Source organism: Myxocyprinus asiaticus, chromosome 23 (assembly GCF_019703515.2).
Source record: "Myxocyprinus asiaticus isolate MX2 ecotype Aquarium Trade chromosome 23, UBuf_Myxa_2, whole genome shotgun sequence".
NCBI classification, from domain to species: domain Eukaryota; kingdom Metazoa; phylum Chordata; class Actinopteri; order Cypriniformes; family Catostomidae; genus Myxocyprinus; species Myxocyprinus asiaticus.
The window spans coordinates 44,364,544-44,386,772 of NC_059366.1; the positions used below are offsets into that span (position 1 = coordinate 44,364,544).

At 40.9% G+C, this 22,229-nt stretch overlaps 2 protein-coding genes across 2 annotated transcripts in view; both read left to right on the top strand.

Moving 5' to 3' along the window:
• Positions 1-11,408, top strand: part of LOC127414356 (signal-induced proliferation-associated 1-like protein 2) — a 180,240-nt gene extending 168,832 nt beyond the window's left edge. The window contains exons 19-22 of the mRNA XM_051652329.1: positions 2,196-2,327; positions 4,704-4,821; positions 5,134-5,215; positions 9,960-11,408. Of these exons, the coding sequence (XP_051508289.1) occupies positions 2,196-2,327; positions 4,704-4,821; positions 5,134-5,215; positions 9,960-10,106 (479 nt within the window). The 3' untranslated portion in view covers positions 10,107-11,408. The remainder of the gene's footprint in view (positions 1-2,195; positions 2,328-4,703; positions 4,822-5,133; positions 5,216-9,959) is intronic.
• Positions 1-22,229, top strand: part of LOC127414395 (keratinocyte proline-rich protein-like) — a 401,795-nt gene that overhangs the window by 213,023 nt on the left and 166,543 nt on the right. The window lies entirely within an intron of this gene.

Here is a 22,229-nt window from a genome sequence, read left to right on the forward strand (position 1 = left end):
CACTGTATGTTTTGCACTGTAGATTCAAAAGAACCGGCTCGTTAGAGTCATTCGTTCGGGAATCGCACTACACTGATCGCACTATGTGTTGTACTGTAGATTCAAAAGAACCGGCTCGTTAGAGTCGTTCGTTCAGGAATCGGACTGTACTGGTAGCACTGTATAGTTTGCACTGTAGATTCAAAAGAACCGGCTCGTTAGAGTCATTCGTTCGGGAATCGCACTACACTGATCATGCTATATGTTTTGCACTGTAGATTCAAAAGAACCAGCTCGTTAGAGTCATTCGTTCAGGAATCGGACTGTACTGGTAGCACTGTATGTTTTGCACTGTAGATTCAAAAGAACCGGCTCGTTAGAGTCATTCGTTCGGGAATCGCACTACACTGATCGCACTGTATGTTTTGCACTGTAGATTCAAAAGAACCGGCTCGTTAGAGTCATTCGTTCGGGAATCGCACTACACTGATCGCACTGTATGTTTTGCACTGTAGATTCAAAAGAACCGGCTCGTTAGAGTCATTCGTTCGGGAATCGCACTACACTGATCGCACTATATGTTTTGCACTGTAGATTCAAAAGAACCGGCTCATTAGAGTCATTCGTTCGGGAATCGGACTGTACTGGTAGCACTGTATGTTTTGCACTGTAGATTCAAAAGAACCGGCTCGTTAGAGTCATTCGTTCGGGAATCGCACTACACTGATCGTACTGTATGTTTTGCACTGTAGATTCAAAAGAACCGGCTCGTTAGAGTCATTCGTTCGGGAATCGCACTACACTGATCGCACTGTATGTTTTGCACTGTAGATTCAAAAGAACCGGCTCGTTAGAGTCATTCGTTCGGGAATCGCACTACACTGATCGCACTGTATGTTTTGCACTGTAGATTCAAACGAACTGGCTCGTTAGAGTCATTCGTTCGGGAATCGCACTACACTGATCGCACTGTATGTTTTGCACTGTAGATTCAAAAGAACCAGCTCGTTAGAGTCATTCGTTCGGGAATCGCACTACACTGATCGCACTGTATGTTTTGCACTGTAGATTCAAAAGAACTGGCTCGTTAGAGTCATTCGTTCGGGAATCGCACTACACTGATCGCACTGTATGTTTTGCACTGTAGATTCAAAAGAACCAGCTCGTTAGAGTCATTCGTTCGGGAATCGCACTACACTGATCGTACTGTATGTTTTGCACTGTAGATTCAAAAGAACTGGCTCGTTAGAGTCATTCGTTCGGGAATCGCACTACACTGATCGCACTGTATGTTTTGCACTGTAGATTCAAAAGAACCAGCTCGTTAGAGTCATTCGTTCGGGAATCGCACTACACTGATCGCACTGTATGTTTTGCACTGTAGATTCAAAAGAACTGGCTCGTTAGAGTCATTCGTTCGGGAATCGCACTACACTGATCGCACTGTATGTTTTGCACTGTAGATTCAAAAGAACCAGCTCGTTAGAGTCATTCTTTCGGGAATCGCACTACACTGATCATGCTATCTGTTTTGCGCTGTAGATTCAAAAGAACCGGCTCGTTAGAGTCATTCGTTTGGGAATCGCACTACACTGATCGCACTGTATGTTTTGCACTGTAGATTCAAAAGAGTCATTCATTTGAGAATCGGACAACACTGGTCATAGAGTATGTTTCCCTTTGCTGTTTCAATAGTGGTGTTGCAGTGCCACTGAATGGTAAGGCAGGAAACACTGTCAGAGCACTGTGTCCCATCCTCATTGGTAGAAGAATGCATGTTCAAAAACCGAAAGTCATGAAAATCATTCGGTTCTGGTATTTTCAGTTCTAAATAAGAAATGGTTCTTGGTTTCCAACCCTATAAATACCCCTTAAGACATGTACGCTCAATCAGGGTCAGGTGAACCCATGTCCAGCGAAATTATCCAGAGCATCTATCTATATGACCGATTAGTTGACTAGTAGTTTTGAAAACCCAAATAGATGATTTTGAAAATGTAGTTTTGCACATCCCTAGCTGCTACTTCACCAGGTCTTCTAGTCTGATGTCTGGGCTGCCTTGAGAGGAAACCCAGGGAGGCGAAGTTACAGTTCGAAGAGGGCGTTAGATTGACAGTGACATGTGGTGGCAGTTTTATGCAGCGGAGGTCTTTGGTATTTGAAGTGAGACCATGTGTATGTGTGAGTCACTGATATGTCTGTGCGTGTCTCCGCAGATGAGTTCTGGTTCTCTGATGGCTCCCTAGCAGACAGGTCAAAGTTCAGTGATCCGGGTCTCATGCCTCTACCAGACACTGCCACCGGCTTGGACTGGTCTCACCTCGTAGATGCGGCAAGGGCCTTTGAAGGTAGGCAGAGAAACACTCAGTGTGTTTGTGTGTTTCCTTAACAATCCCAGTGTTTGCCTGTCCTCAGTTTTAGCAGTATTTACACCAGACACTAGGACTGAGTGGTATGATGGTCTAGACTAGAGGAGGCCGGGGCTTGTTGTCACACTTTTTTACTCCAGTGAATATTTCTCAGGTTAGGTTTATTTTAGAAAGTCAACTTCTGAATGGACACAAACCTTAAAGTCTTGGCTACAAAAACACTACTGAACCTTTCCACTGTTATTGTTCAGGAAAAACAGTTAATTGAGCGTGCCTTGTCGTAGGGCATGTCGTCACATTATATAAGCTAAGATGTCACAATGGACCCTGCCATTAAACAGCCTATTTTAGGCTTTTCAGCTAAATGTAAAAGTACAAAAATATCAAACTATAACAAATAGTTATCTGTTATTAATTACGCAATCGAGTAACTACTTGTATTTGAATATATCTGAATATTTTGCAAGATACTTCAAATAAATTGTTCCTACCATTGGAAACTTTCTTCTTAAGTCACCCACTTCGGTTGTGTGTGACTTTGTAGCCATGCATTGTAGTTGTGTTTTTAGCCGGGACAGCCAGACTAAACATTCTGTTATGAACATTTGTTCAGCATTATATAAACACTTCTTGTCCTTGATGACTTACATTTGTGTTCAATGATGCAAATGAAGGGCAAACATGTTGTAAGCTAAATTTATCGCTGTGTTGTATGCTGCGTTATTCGGGGTCAGGGTAAGACCCAGAAAAACATCACCTCATCTCAAATTTTCATTCTGTTTCCAAATATTACACCAGTCATTTAGTCTTGAAAGCATATTTTTGGGATCTGAAGCACTTTGATCTCGTTTTAGCGGCCTTGCAATTCGCCATCCCATTTGTTTTTGCACGTCAGCTGAGGACGATGGTAAAAAATAGGGGCAGCAGCTTGAACTGACATGATTATCTCAGAACTCAAAGATATGTGACACTCTTTTATCTGTCTGGAAATAAGCCCTTCATGTTCAGAGCCTTCTTTTGAGTAGGAACAGTTTTATTCCGCTGGGAGTTTGAGGTTTTTAACATAGGTTCTGATGTGCATCAGATTTTAACATTTGTTTAGTATTTTCACAAGTGTAATGACATGATTGAACTAGATAGATAAAGCTTGTAGAGACAAACTTTGATGTTCAGGTACAGGTCCAACACTCAGAAAGACAGACAGACAGACAGACAGATAGATAGACAGACAAACAGACTAAAAGATAGACAGACAAAAAGATAGACAGACAGAGAAGAAAGACAGACAGGCCAGCAGATAGATGGACGGACAGATGGATACATAGACAAAAATATAGACAAACAAAGATAGATAGACAGATAGGCAGGCAGGCAGATAGACACACAGACAGACAGGCAGGCAGGCAGAGAGATAGACAGACAGACAGGCAGGCAGGCAGGCAGATAGATAGATAGATGGATGGATGGATGGACGGACGGACAGATTGATAGACAGAAAGACAAACAGATAGATAGAGAGACAGGCAAAAAGGCACACAGACAGACAGATAGACAGAGAAGACAGACAGATGGATAGATAGATAGACAGACAGACAGATTGATAGACAGAAAGACAAACAGATAGATAGATAGACAGACAGTCAGACAGACAGACAGGCAAAAAGACAGAGAAGACAGACAGATAGATAGATAGATAGATAGATAGATAGACAGATAGATAGATGGATAGACAGGCATGCAGGCAGGCAGAGAGATAGACAGACAGACAGACAGGCAGATGGATGGATGGATGGACGGATGGACGGACGGTCGGACAGACAGATTGATAGACAGAGAAGACAGACAGATGGATAGATAGATAGACAGATAGATAGACAGACAGACAGACAGACAGGCAAAAATATACACAGATAGACAGACAGACAGATGGATAGATGGATGGATGACATGTGGGACATGTGTGTTTTCCCCAACTTTCAAATAGTGATCAACAAATATGGGTTTTTCAATGGCTTCTTAAACTGTTACCTCCAGTCCTAAATATGTGGTTACAGCTTTGCAAATTACCTAGAATAGATAATGGAGTTAATTCTGGTTTATCGCTCAGATTCAGTATGCGTTGTAATTAATCACACATTATAAATGAAAAAATATTAATAACCATTTCTCTTGAAAAACATGGTTTGTGCCAATCCTGCTACATTCGTAATGTTTTGAGGTTTAATTTTACAGGGTTAAAAAACAACTAACAACTAAGGCACAGTTCAACTTTGGCTTTGTGTATACAGTATAATGTTTCTCCAGAGAGTTCAGTCTGTCCTTACTGGAGTTTGTTTGATGTTTTCTCGTCTCCAGACCAGCGTGTGGCTTCATTCTGCACCATGACGGACATGCAGCGAGCAGAAGCCCTGCAAATCTCCCGCGAGCTCACGAGACGTGTGGTGGCTGCAGAGAGAGCTGCCCTTGGGGCTGGGTGAGTTTAACCAGAGACTGTTCAGCTCAAGGCGGAGCACTTGTATTAAAATTAATGGGAGAAGTTGGAACGCCCAATACGGCGGATGTAGAAAAGGAAGTCCCTCCTTAAAGGGAAAAGAGCTAATCCTGCCTAAAGCCGCTATATTGCCTCTTGCTTTGAGGCAACCCTGAGAATGTAACGCATACATGCATTATGAATTGCATTCTGGCACATTTTGGAAAGCAACACAGCATTAAATCAGGCTTGGGTAGAGTATGTGTCATGCCTAACATCTCTTTCTCTCTGTCTTCTCTCTGCCTCTGTCTTTAGTGAGCCCTCTCCCACCACACTAACAGGCAAAGTCAATCAACTGGAGGTGATCTTGAGACAGCTGCAGTACGACCTGAAAAAGGTAAGATCTCACTTCCCGGTGGACAACTGTTACATTTTCTACTGCGTTTTCAGCACAACTTGTAGGTCCAGCTCTCCACCTTTTGTCCTGTAGAGCCTATTTACACTTAGTTGCTTCATGCGTCTTGATTGTCCACATAAATTTGCCTCTGCAAAAGGCTTATGATGTCGCTGTATTTGCACTATGCCAGTATAACCGAGTTCCCTTGGAACTGTGTCTCGCATATGCCACACTCTTAAAAAAACGCTGGGTTAAAAACAACCTAAATTGGGTTGTTTTTAGCCCAGCCGCTGTTTAAATAGAGAACAGAACACACGTTGGGCTAATCTAACCCAGCAAGTTGGGCACCCAGAAACTTCAGCAAGCGCTGTGCCATGTGAACAAGGCACGAACGTGTTTTTGCGTCCACTCGTGCTGTTTTTCAGTCGTGTTCCATGTAAACATTCACTAGATGGATGTCTTTTGTCAACTGCGTCACTTTTCATTGTATTTTTAGCATCTCTCACGGGAGCGTATCAAGTTAAAAAGAACTTCTTCACCTGTTAAAACCGGATCTTGAGACACCTGCGTTCTGCTCTGTTTGTTGTGGTGCGTTTTGCCTTTTTAGCGCAAGAACGTGTTTGTTCTTAACGGCTACTGGAAGAACTGCTTTAGCCAGTAGCTACTCATACTCGAGAAAAAAAAAATGATTCTCTCAAAGTCACCAGAATTGAATGCGTTGGTATTTTTGCAAAAACAAATTCCCACGGGAGAGCATGCCCCAGGACCCCTCCAGATATAAGGTTGAATTAGGTTATTTCTGTGCGCCCTTGGCCTGGGTAACAAAAACTACCCAACACTGAGAAAATAACCCAATAAAATGACCCAATAGGCTCAACCCAGTATATGTTGAAAAAATAACCCAGCATTTTATAGTGTATAGGCAGCTAAAATTGCCTGGATGTATACGTCTGTTTGTTTCGAATACATCTTGGAGGGAATTCAGATCAATTAAAAATACATGTAGTGACCAAAAGTAAATACCCCAAAAGATGGGTTTGTCATCTTGCGCACTAGTAGATCTTTATTTTTTCCATAATTTTCTCACAGAAGCACGCAGTCTGTTTTGTGAATGTAAGGAAGTACGTCAGCTGCAATTGTCGCTGTGCTGGAGGAAGAGTCTGATGGTCAAACAATGCATTACAGCTGCAGTAATGGGCACCCAGCACGCTGAGTTGCCACCTTGTCGGCCCAATTCAGTATCCAACTTCCTGTCATGTGAAATTGCTGCCTTTAACAGCAGAGTGACAGAAATGCATTTAGAGAATGTAGGCATGGATAGGATAGATTTTCAGCCATTAAGAACAGAAATTGGTTTACACCTGGTGCAATTGCTGGAAATTCTGTAGAATTCACATGAAATCTGTACAGTATATAGTTGGTGTAAAATTATCTAAATGACTATAAAACGGCATGTCATGTCTTTTTGAGCCATTTATGTTCCACCCTAATTAAAAGTTGATAAAACATAAGTGCATTGTATTTTATTTGTTAAATCTTTCTCTCTTTATTAAGCTCTCAGTGTAGAATACATAAACTCGAGTTAGTCGTCTTTGCTTAAGCAAGCATCACTAGCATTACTAATGCTCATGCATGGGGTTAGGGGTTTGAACACATAGCAACGCCATCACATCATTGCAATCACGTATCAACACACTGGCTAGAGGTCGACTGATACCGATAACTAAGTTGGGCAGTACCTGCCGATAACCAATTAATCAAGCGATAGTTTTTAAAATGAATACTGAATGGAAAAATAACACTCATAGTAAAATAGTGCTGAACTTTATTACAAAAATAAACAGTACTGACTGAACCATGAAAATGTATTGTACTTTTTTAAATAAAATTAATATATAAATATTAATATATATATAAACTAATATTCTAATTTTAAAGTCAGCTGATTTTTAAATTGACACTTTGTCCACAAGAGGGCGCAATAAATACATAAACCATTCAACACCATTATATTATTGCATAGAACATTCCTATCCTGGCTGTTAATAAAGAGCATTTCATTTTCAACTAATGTGCATAAAATAAATAAATACAAATTTTAGTCAGTCCATATTCTTAAATGTTAAGTCAAAAGTAAAATGAGGGGGGAAAACGCTTCAATAGACAGTTCACATGGTGTTACACTTGCACTGATTCCTACTACTCCAGACTCAAGCGTCATAATAACAGTGAAATACCACGTTGTTTTTTATTCAGTACAGTTGTATGTAGAGTAGAAATATTCACAGATAGCACTGGTATTCGGCTGAACTCGGTGGTGAAGCGGCTCAGACTATGAGCCCAGGCCAAGGGCTGTTCAATCACAACAGACTGGAACTGAACACGAGGATTTCGAGACACATATTTCCAAGTTGAACATCTTTCCTGACAAAACATTTAAACAACTCATTGCTTAAGCTGAGAAACGCTTATAAGAGAGCAAGACGCAACGGCCAAAGACCTCCACCAACTGTGAGGGGCTGTTCACACCGAATGCTTTTGCAACTATGCATTTGTTTTTCTATGTAAACGTGCGCTAGATGAACATCTTTGTTTCCCTTTGTTTTTTTTTATTCAGCATCTTGTGCAGGAGCACTTTTTTTTAGATGATGTGTCTAATTAAAAAGAACTTTAAAAGCATATTGAGACACCTGCTTTCTGTTAAACTGTATTTGTTGCACTGTGTCTAGCCTTTTTTAGCACAAGAATGTGATCGATCTGAAGTCATCGTATTACAGTGAGAATTAAAAAAATTGAATTGAAATCAGATGCGTTTCTGATTTGTTTATACGTTTGTCTCGGTTGCATGAAGATATTAATTTGCTTTCTCACATCACTAGCTTTAAATATGCAACTTAGCTGGCTAACAAATGCATAAACGTGACCAGCTGGATATAAACTAATACAAATAGATGGTAATAGATGGTAACAATTGTGACATTTAAACATTTGGGTAGGACATGCGTATGTTTTTGTCACGAACAAACAACCACCCAGAACACCTTAGCAACAGCATAGCAACACACCAAAAAATCACGTAGAACACCATATCAACCACATAGCAACGCACTATAAACCACCCAGAATACCTTAGCAACCTCATAGCAATGCACCAAAAAAATCACATAGAACACCTTATCAACCACCCAGAATACCTTAGCAACCGCATAGCAACGCACCAAAAAATCACATAGAACACCTTATCAACCACATAGCAACGCACTATAAACCACCCAGAATACCTTAGCAACCTCATAGCAATGCACCAAAAAATCACATAGAACACCTTATCAACCACATAGCAATGCACTATCAACCACCCAGAATACCTTAGCAACCGCATAGCAACGCACCAAAAAAATCACGTAGAACACCTTATCAACCGCATAGCAATGCACTATCAACCACCCAGAATACCTTAGCAACCGAATAGCAACGCACCAAAAAATCACGTAGAACACCTTATCAACCACATAGCAACACACTATCAACCACCCAGAATACCTTAGCAACTGCATAGCAACGCACCAAAAAATCACGTAGAACACCTTATCAACCACATAGCAACGCACTATCAACCACCCAGAATACCTTAGCATCCGCATAGCAATGCACCAAAAAAACCATGTAGAACACCCAGAGGTATTCCACCCAGAATACCATAGCAACCGCATAGTAACGCACCAAAAAAATCACGTAGAACACCTTATCAACCACATAGCAACGCACTATCAACCACTCAGAATACCTTAGCAACCGCATAGCAACGCACCAAAAAAATCACGTAGAACACCTTATCAACCACATAGCAACGCACTATCAACCACCCAGAATACCTTAGCAACCGAATAGCAACGTACCAAAAAATCACGTAGAACACCTTATCAACCACATAGCAACGCACTATCAACCACCCAGAATACCTTAGCAACCGCATAGCAACGCACCAAAAAATCACGTAGAACACCTTATCAACCACATAACAACGCACTATCAACCACCCAGAATACCTTAGCAACCTCATAGCAATGCACCAAAAAATCACATAGAACACCTTATCAACCACATAGCAATGCACTATCAACCACCCAGAATACCTTAGCAACCGCATAGCAACGCACCAAAAAAATCACGTAGAACACCTTATCAACCGCATAGCAATGCACTATCAACCACCCAGAATACCTTAGCAACCGAATAGCAACGCACCAAAAAATCACGTAGAACACCTTATCAACCACATAGCAACACACTATCAACCACCCAGAATACCATAGCAACGCACCAAAAAATCACGTAGAACACCTTATCAACCACATAGCAACGCACTATCAACCACCCAGAATACCTTAGCATCCGCATAGCAATGCACCAAAAAAACCACGTAGAACACCCAGAGGTATTCCACCCAGAATACCATAGCAACCGCATAGCAACGCACCAAAAAAATCACGTAGAACACCTTATCAACCACATAGCAACGCACTATCAACCACTCAGAATACCTTAGCAACCGCATAGCAACGCACCAAAAAATCACGTAGAACACCTTATCAACCACATAACAACGCACTATCAACCACCCAGAATACCTTAGCATCCGCATAGCAAAGTGTAGTTTTGCACAGGAAACAACACTCACTTTTTTATGGAAATGTAAAAAAACCTAGTACTTCATCAATCATTCTTTTCCTTTTGTGTTCAGGAGAAGGAGGACAAGGCGATCCTCCAGGTAGAAGTGCAGCACCTGAGACAGGACAACATGAGACTCCAGGAGGAGAGCCAGACCGCTGCGGCCCAGCTCAGGAAGTTCACGGAGTGGTTCTTCCACACCATTGACAAGAAACCTTAATGGAGACTCTATCTGAAGTGGAACATTGGGGGGATTAAAAGAGTCAGGAGACCCTTGAGAGGGTAAAACCACTGGAGAACTGTCTGCCGTTCAAGCATCAGATACATTCAAAGCAATCTTCATGGATGCTTTAGTGGCAGAGATTTAACTAGACTAGTAAGGCCCAATTCCTACTGCAATTCAAATGAGATGAAGAATGTAAGTATATACTGGACTGCGGAAGCCACTTTGTTAGTGCTAGTTGGAGTAGACGAGTTCCTTCATACCAGGCGGGGTCGAGGAGAAACAGGTTTAGCATGGAGAATGTACTAAACAACTGGTACCAAGACTCTTTCAGCACCTGGATTTTACTCCTACAAACTACAACGCTGAACATTGAGGTGGATTATGAATGTAACACATCAAGATCTTTAGTAGCTGGCCAATTTGTTCCAAGTTCCTCAAGACATATGGCATGCAATACGTGTTTTTATTTTGCACCCGCAGCATTGTAAGGTACAGTCAAACGTTGAAGTTCATCAGGTCAATGGTAAGTTTCAGCATTGTCTGAAAGTTCTGTCAGTAATCTTGGAGTCGCAGAACTACGACAATGTCCCAAGGAGCACAATGTGAGGAGTTCCCGAACCTATTCAACTGTCCCATGTTTGCTGATATGACTGTGATCATAGTACAGTAGAAGATCAGAAAGGAAGCAGGTGTATACGTTGCTTTTTTGTTCCTTCTCAACACATGCCTTGTCAATGGTTCACTGAATCCTGATGTGTGTATATAGTTAAAAGCGTTGTAAAGTCTGATCTAGTCGCAGTTCCTCTCCGCAGCTCTAAAACCGAGTACGACTGACTACCAGTGAACCTCAGTCACCATGCCAAAATTGTGTTTATCTCTGTACAGAAACCTCCAATCAAGTGTCTTGTATTTAACACTGTTATTTAAGCTTATTTAACCCAAATTAGTTTATTTTATTAAATAAAATAATTAAAAAGTCTTGGTTTCTGATCTAAGAAGGGCGTAGGAAAGGCTACGTGATGGCTATACTGTGATGACCGTAGCTTTGCCAGGGCTGTGTCCGATACGTTGATATATTGATCGATTTGTCTTTGTTTTTCTCATTCCAACATTTGGATGCTGCTAGATTACACTTTGTTGGTTTCTACGCTTTTACAAATGTGTTTCTCTGTAAATCGATTTCATGTCAAATGGGACATTGGTTGCTTTTTTTTTTTTTTTTTTTTTTAATAAATGTAGATGTAAAACAAATTGATGCTTATTTTAATGTTTATGAATAAACAAAATAATGAGGAAATAATGGACAATCTCAAACCATTGACTAACTGGTTGAATCCCATGAAAAATTGCTTGGTTCACCCTAAAATCAAAACAAAATAGTAAAGTGTATTAAGCATAATCAAATTAAGCCTTTTTAGGACCATTAATATTGTGACATTATTTACATGACAATTAAGTACGTTTAATTAGAGATTGAGCAATGATCGATTTTACTGATGTCTTTACCGATATTTACAGTGTCCTAATTATCTTTTATATATATATATATATACACTATATTGCCAAAAGTATTCGCTCACCTGCCTTTAGACGCATATGAACTTAAGTGACATCCCATTCTTAATCCATAGGGTTTAATATGACATTGGCCCACCCTTTGCAGCTATAACAGCTTCAACTCTTCTGGGAAGGCTTTCCACAAGGTTTAGTAGTGTGTTTATGGGAATTTTTGACCATTCTTCCAGAAGCGCATTTGTGAGGTCAGACACTGATGTTGGACGAGAAGGCCTGGCTCACAGTCTTCGCTCAAATTCATCCCAAAGGTGCTCTATCAGGTTGAGGTCAGGACTCTGTGCAGGCCAGTCAAGTTCTTCCACACCAAACTCGCTCATCCATGTCTTTATGGACCTTGCTTTGTGCACTGGTGTGCAGTCATGTTGGAACAGGAAGCGGCCATCCCCAAACTGTTCCCACAAAGTTGGGAGCATGGAATTGTCCAAAATCTCTTGGTATGCTGAAGCATTCAGAGTTCCTTTCACTGGAACTAAGGGGCCAAGCCCAGCTCCTGAAAAACAACCCCACACCATAATCCCTCCTCCACCAAACTTCACAGTTGGCACAATGCAGTCAGACAAGTACCGTTCTCCTGGCAACCGCCAAACCCAGACTCGTCCATCAGATTGCCAGATGGAGAAGCGTGATTCGTCACTCCAGAGAACGCGTCTCCACTGCTCTAGAGTCCAGTGGCGGCGTGCTTTACACCACTGCATCCGACGCTTTGCATTGCACTTGGTGATGTATGGCTTGGATGCAGCTGCTCGGCCATGGAAACCCATTCCATGAAGCTCTCTACGCACTGATCTTGAGCTAATCTGAAGGCCACATGAACTTTGGAGGTCTGTAGCGATTGACTCTGCAGAAAGTTGGCGACCTCTGCGCACTATGCGCCTCAGCATCCGCTGACCCCGCTCTGTCATTTTACGTGGCCTACCACTTCGTGGCTGAGTTGCTGTCATTCCCAATCGCTTCCACTTTGTTATAATACCACTGACAGTTGACTGTGGAATATTTAGTAGCGAGGAAATTTCACGACTGGACTTGTTGCACAGGTGGCATCCTATCACAGTACCAGGCTGGAATTCACTGAGCTCCTGAGAGCGGCTCATTCTTTCACAAATGTTTGTAGAAGCAGTCTGCATGCCTAGGTGCTTCATTCTATACACCTGTGGCCATGGAAGTGATTGGAACACCTGAATTCAATTATTTGGATGGGTGAGCGAATACTTTTGGCAATATAGTGTATATACACTGATCAGCCACAACATTAAAACCACCTGCCTAATATTGTGTAGGTCTCCTTTCGTGCCGCCAAAACAGCGCCAACCTGCATCTCAGAATAGCATTCACAATTGTACAGAGCGGTTATCTGAGTTACCGTAGACTTTGTCAGTTCAAACCAGTCTGGCCATTCTCTGTTGACCTCTCTCATCAACAAGACATTTCTGTCCACAGAACTGCCGCTCACTGGATGTTTTTTGTTTTTGGCACCATTCTGAGTAAATTATAGAGACTGTTGTGTGTGAAAATCCAGCTCAGCAGTTACAGAAATACTCAAACCAGCCCATCTGGCACCAGCAATCATCCATGCGATTATCTAATCAGCCAATCATGTGGCAACAGTGCAGTGCATAAAATCATGCAGATACGGGTCAGGAGCTTCAGTTAATGCTCACATCAACCATCAGAATGGGGAAAAAATGTGATCTCAGTGATTTGGACCGTGGCATGATTGCCACATAGCAGCTATGGCTCAGGTGGTAGAGCGGGTTGGCCACTAATCGCAGGGTTAGCGGTTCAGTTCCCGGCCCACATGACTCCACATGCCGAAGTGTCCTTGAGCAAGACACTGAACCCCAAGTTGCTCCTAATGGCAGTCTAGTGCCTTGCATGGCAGCTCTGCTGTCATTGGTGTGAGAGTGTGTGTGTGAATGGGTGAATGAGTCACAGTGTAAAGCGCTTTGTAACCGCAAAGGTAAAAAAGGCGCTATATAAGTGCAGACCATTTACCATGATTGTTGGTGCCAGATGGGTTCGTTTGAGTATTTCTGTAACTGCTGATCTCCTGGGATTTTCACACACAACAGTCTCTAGAATTTACTCAGAATGGTGCCAAAAACAAAAGCAGCAGTTCTGTGGATGGAAATGCCTTGTTGATGAGAGAGATCAACAGAGAATGGCCAGACTGATTTGAATTGACAAAGTCTACGGTAACTCAGATAACCACTCAGAATGCTATTCTGAGATGCGGGTTGGCGCTCTTTTGGCGGCACGAGGGGAACCTACCTGATTAGGCAGGTGGTTTTAATGTTGTGGCTGATCGGTGTGTATATATATATATATATATATATATATATATATATATATGTGTGTGTGTGTATATATATATATATCTCAAACACATCCACATAGCAACCTCATGTAAGCACACTAGCTAACACAGTAATGCCTCAGCAACCACAAAGCAACACACTAACAACCACTCAGAACACCTCTGCAACCTCATATCAATGCCTTGGCAACCACCCTGAACACCTTGGCAACCACATGCAGTTCCTTGGAGACTACTTAGCAACGCCCCAGCAATCACATAGCAACACTCTAATAACCTGCAAGAACACCTTAGCAACTGCATAACAATTCACTAAAATACTTAGAGCACCTTAGAAAACACATACTGTATCAACACCTTAGCAACCACATAACAAGGCACTAACAACCATTTAGAACACCTTAGTAACCACATATCAATGCCTTGGCAACCACACAGAACACCTTAGCAATCACAAATCAATTCCAATATAATATAATTAGCTTTTTGTGATTTTATTATTTAATAAAATCAGAAGCTCCCACATATGACATCATTTCCTGGTCCGTTGTGTTGTCTAACATAACTTTGCATGCTGAAAGTCTAGTGTTTGGCGTATGCCTGGTGAGGACACAGTAATTATATTTTTGGGGAGGAAAATCTGCTTAATTATCATGAAATAAATGCCACAATGCAAAAGGCTTAATTTTCGAAGAATATAGAAAGTGCCTGTGCCTTGGTGGTGGAACAAACTTCCTAACTACATCCGTGAAGAAGATTCCCTCTCTGTCTTTAAAAAATGGCTAAAGACACATCTTTTCCATGAGCACTTGACCATGCACTCGTAATATACAGGTGCATCTCAATAAATTAGAATGTCGTGGAAAAGTTCATTTATTTCAGTAATTCAACTCAAATTGTGAAACTTGTGTATTAAATAAATTCAATGCACACAGACTGAAGTAGTTTAAGTCTTTGGTTCTTTTAACTGTGATGATTTTGGCTCAAATTTAACAAAAACCCACCAATTCACTATCTCAAAAAATTAGAATATGGTGACATGCCAATCAGATAATTAACTCAAAACACCTGCAAAGGTTTCCTGAGCCTTCAAAATGGTCTCTCAGTTTGGTTCACTAGGCAACACAATCATGGGGAAGACTGCTGATCTGACAGTTGTCCAGAAGACAATCATTGACACCCTTCACAAGGAGGGTAAGCCACAAACATTCATTGCCAAAGAAGCTGGCTGTTCACAGAGTGCTGTATCCAAGCATGTTAACAGAAAGTTGAGTGGAAGGGAAAAGTGTGGAAGAAAAAGATGCACAACCAACCGAGAGAACCGCAGCCTTATGAGGATTGTCAAGCAAAATCGATTCAAGAATTTGGGTGAACTTCACAAGGAATGGACTGAGGCTGGGGTCAAGGCATCAAGAGCCACCACACACAGACGTGTCAAGGAATTTGGCTACAGTTGTCTTATTCCTCTTGTTAAGCCACTCCTGAACCACAGACAATGTCAGAGGCGTCTTACCTGGGCTAAGGAGAAGAACTGGACTGTTGCCCAGTGGTCCAAAGTCCTCTTTTCAGATGAGAGCAAGTTTTGTATTTCATTTGGAAACCAAGGTCCTAGAGTCTGGAGGAAGGGTGGAGAAGCTCATAACCCAAGTTGCTTGAAGTCCAGTGTTAAGTTTCCACAGTCTGTGATGATTTGGGGTGCACTGTCATCTGCTGGTGTTGGTCCATTGTGTTTTTTGAAAACCAAAGTCACTGCACCCGTTTACCAAGAAATTTTGGAGCACTTCGTGCTTCCTTCTGCTGACCAGCTTTTTAAAGATGCTGATTTCATTTCCCAGCAGGATTTGGCACCTGCCCGCACTGCCAAAAGCACCAAAAGTTGGTTAAATGACCATGGTGTTGGTGTGCTTGACTGGCCAGCAAACTCACCAGACCTGAACCCCATAGAGAATCTATGGGGTATTGTCAAGAGGAAAATGAGAAACAAGAGACCAAAAAATGCAGATGAGCTGAAGGCCACTGTCAAAGAAACCTGGGCTTCCATACCACCTCAGCAGTGCCACAAACTGATCACCTCCATGCCACGTCGAATTAAGGCAGTAATTAAAGCAAAAGGAGCCCCTACCAAGTATTGAGTACATATACAGTAAATGAACATACTTTCCAGAAGGCCAACAATTCACTAAAAATGTTTTTTTTTATTGGTCTTATGATGTATTCTAATTTTTTGAGATAGTGAATTGGTGGGTTTTTGTTAAATGTGAGCCAAAATCATCACAATTAAAAGAACCAAAGACTTAAACTACTTCAGTCTGTGTGCATTGAATTTATTTAATACACGAGTTTCACAATTTGAGTTGAATTACTGAAGTAAATGAACTTTTCCACAACATTCTAATTTATTGAGATGCACCTGTATATATACATATACACAGTACATTATTCTTGTTGCACTCTAATCTGTCTTGGATAGTATTTTTCTGATGCAATTAAAACTTGTAATGCAGCACTTTCGTACTACAGTCTGCTTGAAGTGAATCGCTTCTGTTGTATTATTCCTCTTTTGTAAGTAGCTTTTGATAAAAGCATCTGCCAAATGAAAAAATGTAAAATGTGCTTTTTTGGACTGGGTTGCAAATTATCCGTCATGCTCAATTTTATCCATCGTCGTTTTCATTTTGCTGAAAATTTTATAGTGTTAGGTCTACAACAATTTGTAGTTGACAACACATACAATAGGCTTTTGAAGATTTAAACTACTAAAATAATGGACGACTGACAGTGGTGAATTCGGTGAAACTGACAAATTTGATCGCAAAAACATTTGATTTGAAATATTGTAATGCTTTGTTTTTTTTATGTGGTTTCATAAGAACGTCTGTAGCATGAGCACTCTGAGTCGCGTTGTGTCGTGGGTTTATTTGATTTTATTCTGCTCTCATAATGTGTAAGACAACCGACACTCCAGCCTCACGATCATTTCATGCAATTTAATCAACTCATTACATGTTCTATTATCAGAAGACAGACCCTATGTTTGGCCGATAGTCTGGTTACAGCGGTTTGTGTAAGAAGTGGCTATATGATGCATTTTTTTTCTTTCTGTGCATTTTCTTAAAGCTTCAAAGAGGCCAAACTCATAAATCACGTTATGATTAAAGAATCAACATTATTTTTACGCACACTGTAAATCACAGCTGCCAGGAACTTCTAAACATCAGAGAACACTACAATTTTGAAGTGGAACAAGTGGGGGGAGGCAAAGAATGCCAGGAAAACACACACACACACACACACATAATGTCCTAAAACATTCCCAGTCGTGCCGCAAGATGTGGGAATGATATGGATTAAGGAAAATGTTTCAGTTTTCCACGTGTTCACAAGCTGGATTGACCCATGTATTCCCTCCCGTTATATTCTTAGAGACTGAAAAGTAATTAACCATCTACATGCTGCACTAAAAATGTACACAAAGCCAGGCAGGAAGTAGTAAGATGACACATTGTTATGATGCAGGAAGTGGTCTTTGAGGATGCAGTTGACTGTACCTGAGCCAGTATGACGCACAACTGGATCATCAACTCACAGGTTCCCACGGTCATGGAAATTAATGACATCTTTAACCCTTTCGGATATGGAGTATTCTATAGTAAAGGCATTTTTTTTTTAGTTATGCTTAAATATTCATGTTCTTTTTTTATACAACAAAAGCGTACTGTGAGAAGGGGTTGTCAAGCTCCAAAAGCAACTCAAAAAGTCAATAAGATTTGAGAGTTAAAGGCTTACATTTCGGCCTGTTCCTGACACAAAGCTATTGTATGGCTTAAGAACACTTGAGAGGAATAATAGTGAATTAATGCGTTTTTAACAGAAATTTGGCATGTCTACACTAATATGTTTTTCATCGATTTAGATTTTTCGCATTGGAACGCTTTGGATTTTGCAACGTTTACACCTCTCATCCACGCTAGAACTGCATTTTCTTCCACTGAAAACAGAGTCTTCTGAAAACGCTCTTTAGTACTGCATTCTTTGGAAAACATTGACATTAAGACATTGGAAAAAATGAGTGATGACATGGCCTAAATCATATTGTGCAAGCTATCGACAAGTCTTACAGTCACAATCAAACATGTGAAAGCATGTTAGTAACCTCTGCCTGCCTCATTACCACAAAGTGGCCAATGGTAGTGTTGATGTTCAGGTTTAGTTACAGTGTCTCGCAAGCTCTCCCAGACTTTATTTCTAGCATGGAGTCTGGTCCACTTTGCCGCTTATTCTGACCCACAAAAAACAGCCCACTTAGACAGGAAGGCCCTGTTTACACCTACTATTAAGATGCGTTTATGGTGATCCATTTGAAATGGAACAATGCTAAAGACAGGTGTAAATGAGGTCCAAAACATTTTGATTTCTCCACCTGATGTGTTGAGATCTTGCATGTAGTGTTTTCAACTACATAGTGTAAATGCTCATCCGTTTGAATGCCTACTCACCTGTCAATCATCCACTGCGCTAAAACGAGAGTTAAATGTTGCGTTCACATCGTGTTGGAATTACAATCATTATGAAATTCTGACATGTATAAGTGTTCACGTCTTTGTAGAACTCGTAATTACAAGTTTTAAACTCAGAATTCTATAAAAGGTCCGACTTGACAGTTGTGACGTCATGTAAAATGATGGCAGTTAAAGGTAGCAAAAACATTTTACTTTGGTATGCCATTTTTTTTTTTTTTTTTTAACCATTTGAGCTTTCTTTGTTTCAAAAATTCAAAATCTTTGAAGCTCCAAAAAGCACATTAAAGTGATCTATATCAGTAATCCAGACTCCAGTCGGCAAATCCATGTATTCTGAAGTGGTCCAATCGATTTTGGGTGAGAACAGACCAAACTATAACTCATTTTTCACTGTACATCTTGCCATTGAAGTCTCTAGACACGATCATGATTTCAAGCTCGATAAGGAAGTGTAATCGAGCTTGAAATCACGACCACCAAGTAGACTGCTAATGTGAAGATTTATAGTGAAAAATGAGTTATATTTTGAGTTATATTTATATATTTTGAGCTTAAAATTTTTGGTCACCATTTACTTGCATTGTATGGACCTACAGAGCGGAGATATTCTTCTAAAAATCTTAATTTGTGTTCTGCAGAAGAAAGAAAGTCAGACACATCTGGGATGCATGAGGGTGAGTAAATGATGAGAGCATTTTAATTTTTGGGTGAACTATTCCTTTAATGTAGTGATAAATATTTTGCTGTTATCAACAACAAAGCTCAGAGTAGTTGCCATCTTATAATTACAGTAATTCAATGTAAATACAGCATTAAAGTTGTTGGTTATGTTTTATGTTTTGGGGCAAGTAAATCTAAAACTGGATATATTGCTAAGAGCATATCTGAAAAAACAGGTACTTAAGGATGTCTTGTTTGCTTGCTACTAAGTGTCTCTAAATATCGTTAAATTATTTGATGGCATGCACCTTCCAAACTTTTGTCAAATCCACAAACTAGTTCTGCCTTGGAAGCACTCAGTGTAATATCCTGAAAACAAGTTTTTGTTTCACGGCAGACTCCCTGACTCCCAGAAATTACACCAGCCAATCAGATTGGAACTTGCCAGTTTGAGTGAGCTCTTGCCATTTTTTTTTGTGTGCAGTCAGACGGTTTGTAGAACGGTCTCTATTGACAATAAGTAAATATCGATGATGAAGTGGCAGTCTACTGAGTTTATGCTAGTCCGTATTAGCAGGCTGTCCTGCAGTTTTGGCTGGTGAAAGTGGCCACATGCACGTCTGAGTTGAAGTTAATCCCGAGCGTCTGTGTGTTACGTCTTTATTATCTGCTCCGTTCTGTGCTGATGGCCCCTGGTGCACTCCTGGAGCTCTTTTGGAATGTTTCAGGCAAATCCAGGCTGCCAAACAGGCCTAGGTTTACAAAACTACCGCACCAGCAGACACGAGGTGGATCTCGAAGAGTCTCGCCTAATGATTATATTTAATCTTTGTCTGAGATCTCTGCCAGTACAGCAGATGGGTTCTACACTGAGAAAGGCTCAATTGCTTTCTGATGGGGGTAATTTTCCAATGAGTTTGGCTCTTTTTGACTGGAGTTTAAATAATGACTGAAGTAGCTGAGCTGAGGCTTTGGCATCCAGTCTCAGAGGACATTTGTTTTAAGATCTCCAGAAATGCATGGGAATGCAAGGTTGTCAAAAGCTGTTGTGGTTGCACTCAGTTTTATGCTGGAAACCTCAACCTGCAAGCTGACACTATGACTCAAGAGTCAAGACTCTAGGACATCCCTAAAGTCAACTGCTGCGGTTTAGAGGTTTTTGTGAGTGCATCTGTGAGCGCAGCGGGGCACCACGAGTGTCAACCACACTCCTCTGAAATAATAGTTTATGAATTGGCTCTCGGTAGTCCCTGAGTCCAGATGGCAGCCTGCTGTCCACACTTTCCTTCTCAGGGCTCCATTACCTCACCTACCTTTTAAACGACCAATCTGTCAATCTGCCCAGATGAGTATACCACAGCTGTGTCCAGACGAGGCATCATAAAAGAGGCAAGACATCCTAAGATCACTGAGTTGAAAACACAAAGAACTGTTGGTGCACACATGCTCTGACACATTGCGCTGTGGTGCATGTGTGGGAGATTCAGGTTCTATTCTGGCCTGCGTTGAGTCCCAATGTTGTGGACTTGTAATATTTACCCCAAAGTGATCTCATTGGCTTAAAGAACTCGAACTTAGAACTTAGCCATTCTATTTGGTGCCTAATTAGAAATTCGATGAAATCGGCTGTTGATGCACTTAAAATAACATTCATAATCTATTTTACTTTAGTTTCATTGCTTATCAGTTATGTCTACTGTTATTTTGAGCCTGATATCATGACAAAAAAAAGTGACTGGCAACAATTTTGTAAAGATTCATTTAAGCTTGAAAGGTTCATTACACAAATCGCAGCAGTTACAAAGTGAAATGTCCATTGTGCTGAAATTTCTCCAGAACAGGTTAGGTTTTTAAGGTAAATGCTCTATCACGTTTTAAATCAACAAAACCGACCTCCCTTCCCTAAACCTTAAACCTAACCGATAGTGTCAGAAAAAGACGAAAACCACAACCACGTCATTTTGTGGTGCATCTATGACACTTTTGGCTCAGGTCTCGGTTTGTGTGCTCTTCTAGACTCGTACCACAATGCTTTACATTGCAAGTGCAATTGAGATACAGTGCAATTTGATCACACTCAAACAAGCTTATAAATGTAGTTGGTTGTGTACAACCCCAATTCCAAAAAAGTTGGGACAGTATAAAAAATGCTGATAAAAACAAAAATTTGTGATTTGTAAATTATATTCACCCTTTGCTATATTGAAAGCACTACAACTACACATTATGTGATGTTTTACCTTGTGAATTTCATTGTTGTTTTTTTTATGTACAGTAATTTCAAATCAGATGATTGTGACACCCTCCAAAAAGTTGGGACAGTCGAGTGTTTACCACTGTGAAACATCACCATTTGTTCTAATAACAGCATTTGGGCACTGAAGACACAAGTTTAAGTTTAAAAAGTGGAATTTTCCCCCATTCATCCATTATGCAGTTCTTTAGCTGCACAATTGTACGGGGTCTTTGTTGCCGTATGGTGCACTTCATAATGCACCACACATTCTCAATTGGAGATGGTCAGGACTGCAGGCAGGCCAATCTAGCACCCGCACTCTCTGCTTATTCGGCCAGTATGTGGTTTGAAGTTGTCCTGCTGAAAATTCCGGGACGTCCCTGGAAAAGATGGTACTGGATGGCAGCATATGCTGCTCCAAAATTTGTACATATCTGTCTGCATTCATGGTGTTCTCACAGATGTGCGAGTTACCCATGTCATGGGCACTGACACACCCCTGGCCCATACAGACACTGGCTTTTGGACCTGATGCTGATAACAGCTTGGATGGTCCTTTTCCTCTTTGGCCTGGAGAACATGACGGCTGTTTTTCCAAAAACTATGTGAAATGTGGACTCATCGGACCAAAAAACACAGTTCACTGTTCTTCTTTCTATCTAAGATGAGACCGAGCCCAGAGAAGTCGGCAGCGCTTCTGGACAGTGTTGATGTATGGCTTCTCCTTTACATAGTAAAGTCTTAACTTGCATCTGTGGATGCAGCAGCGAGTGGTGTTGACTAAAAAGGTTTACTAAAGTTATCTCAAGCCC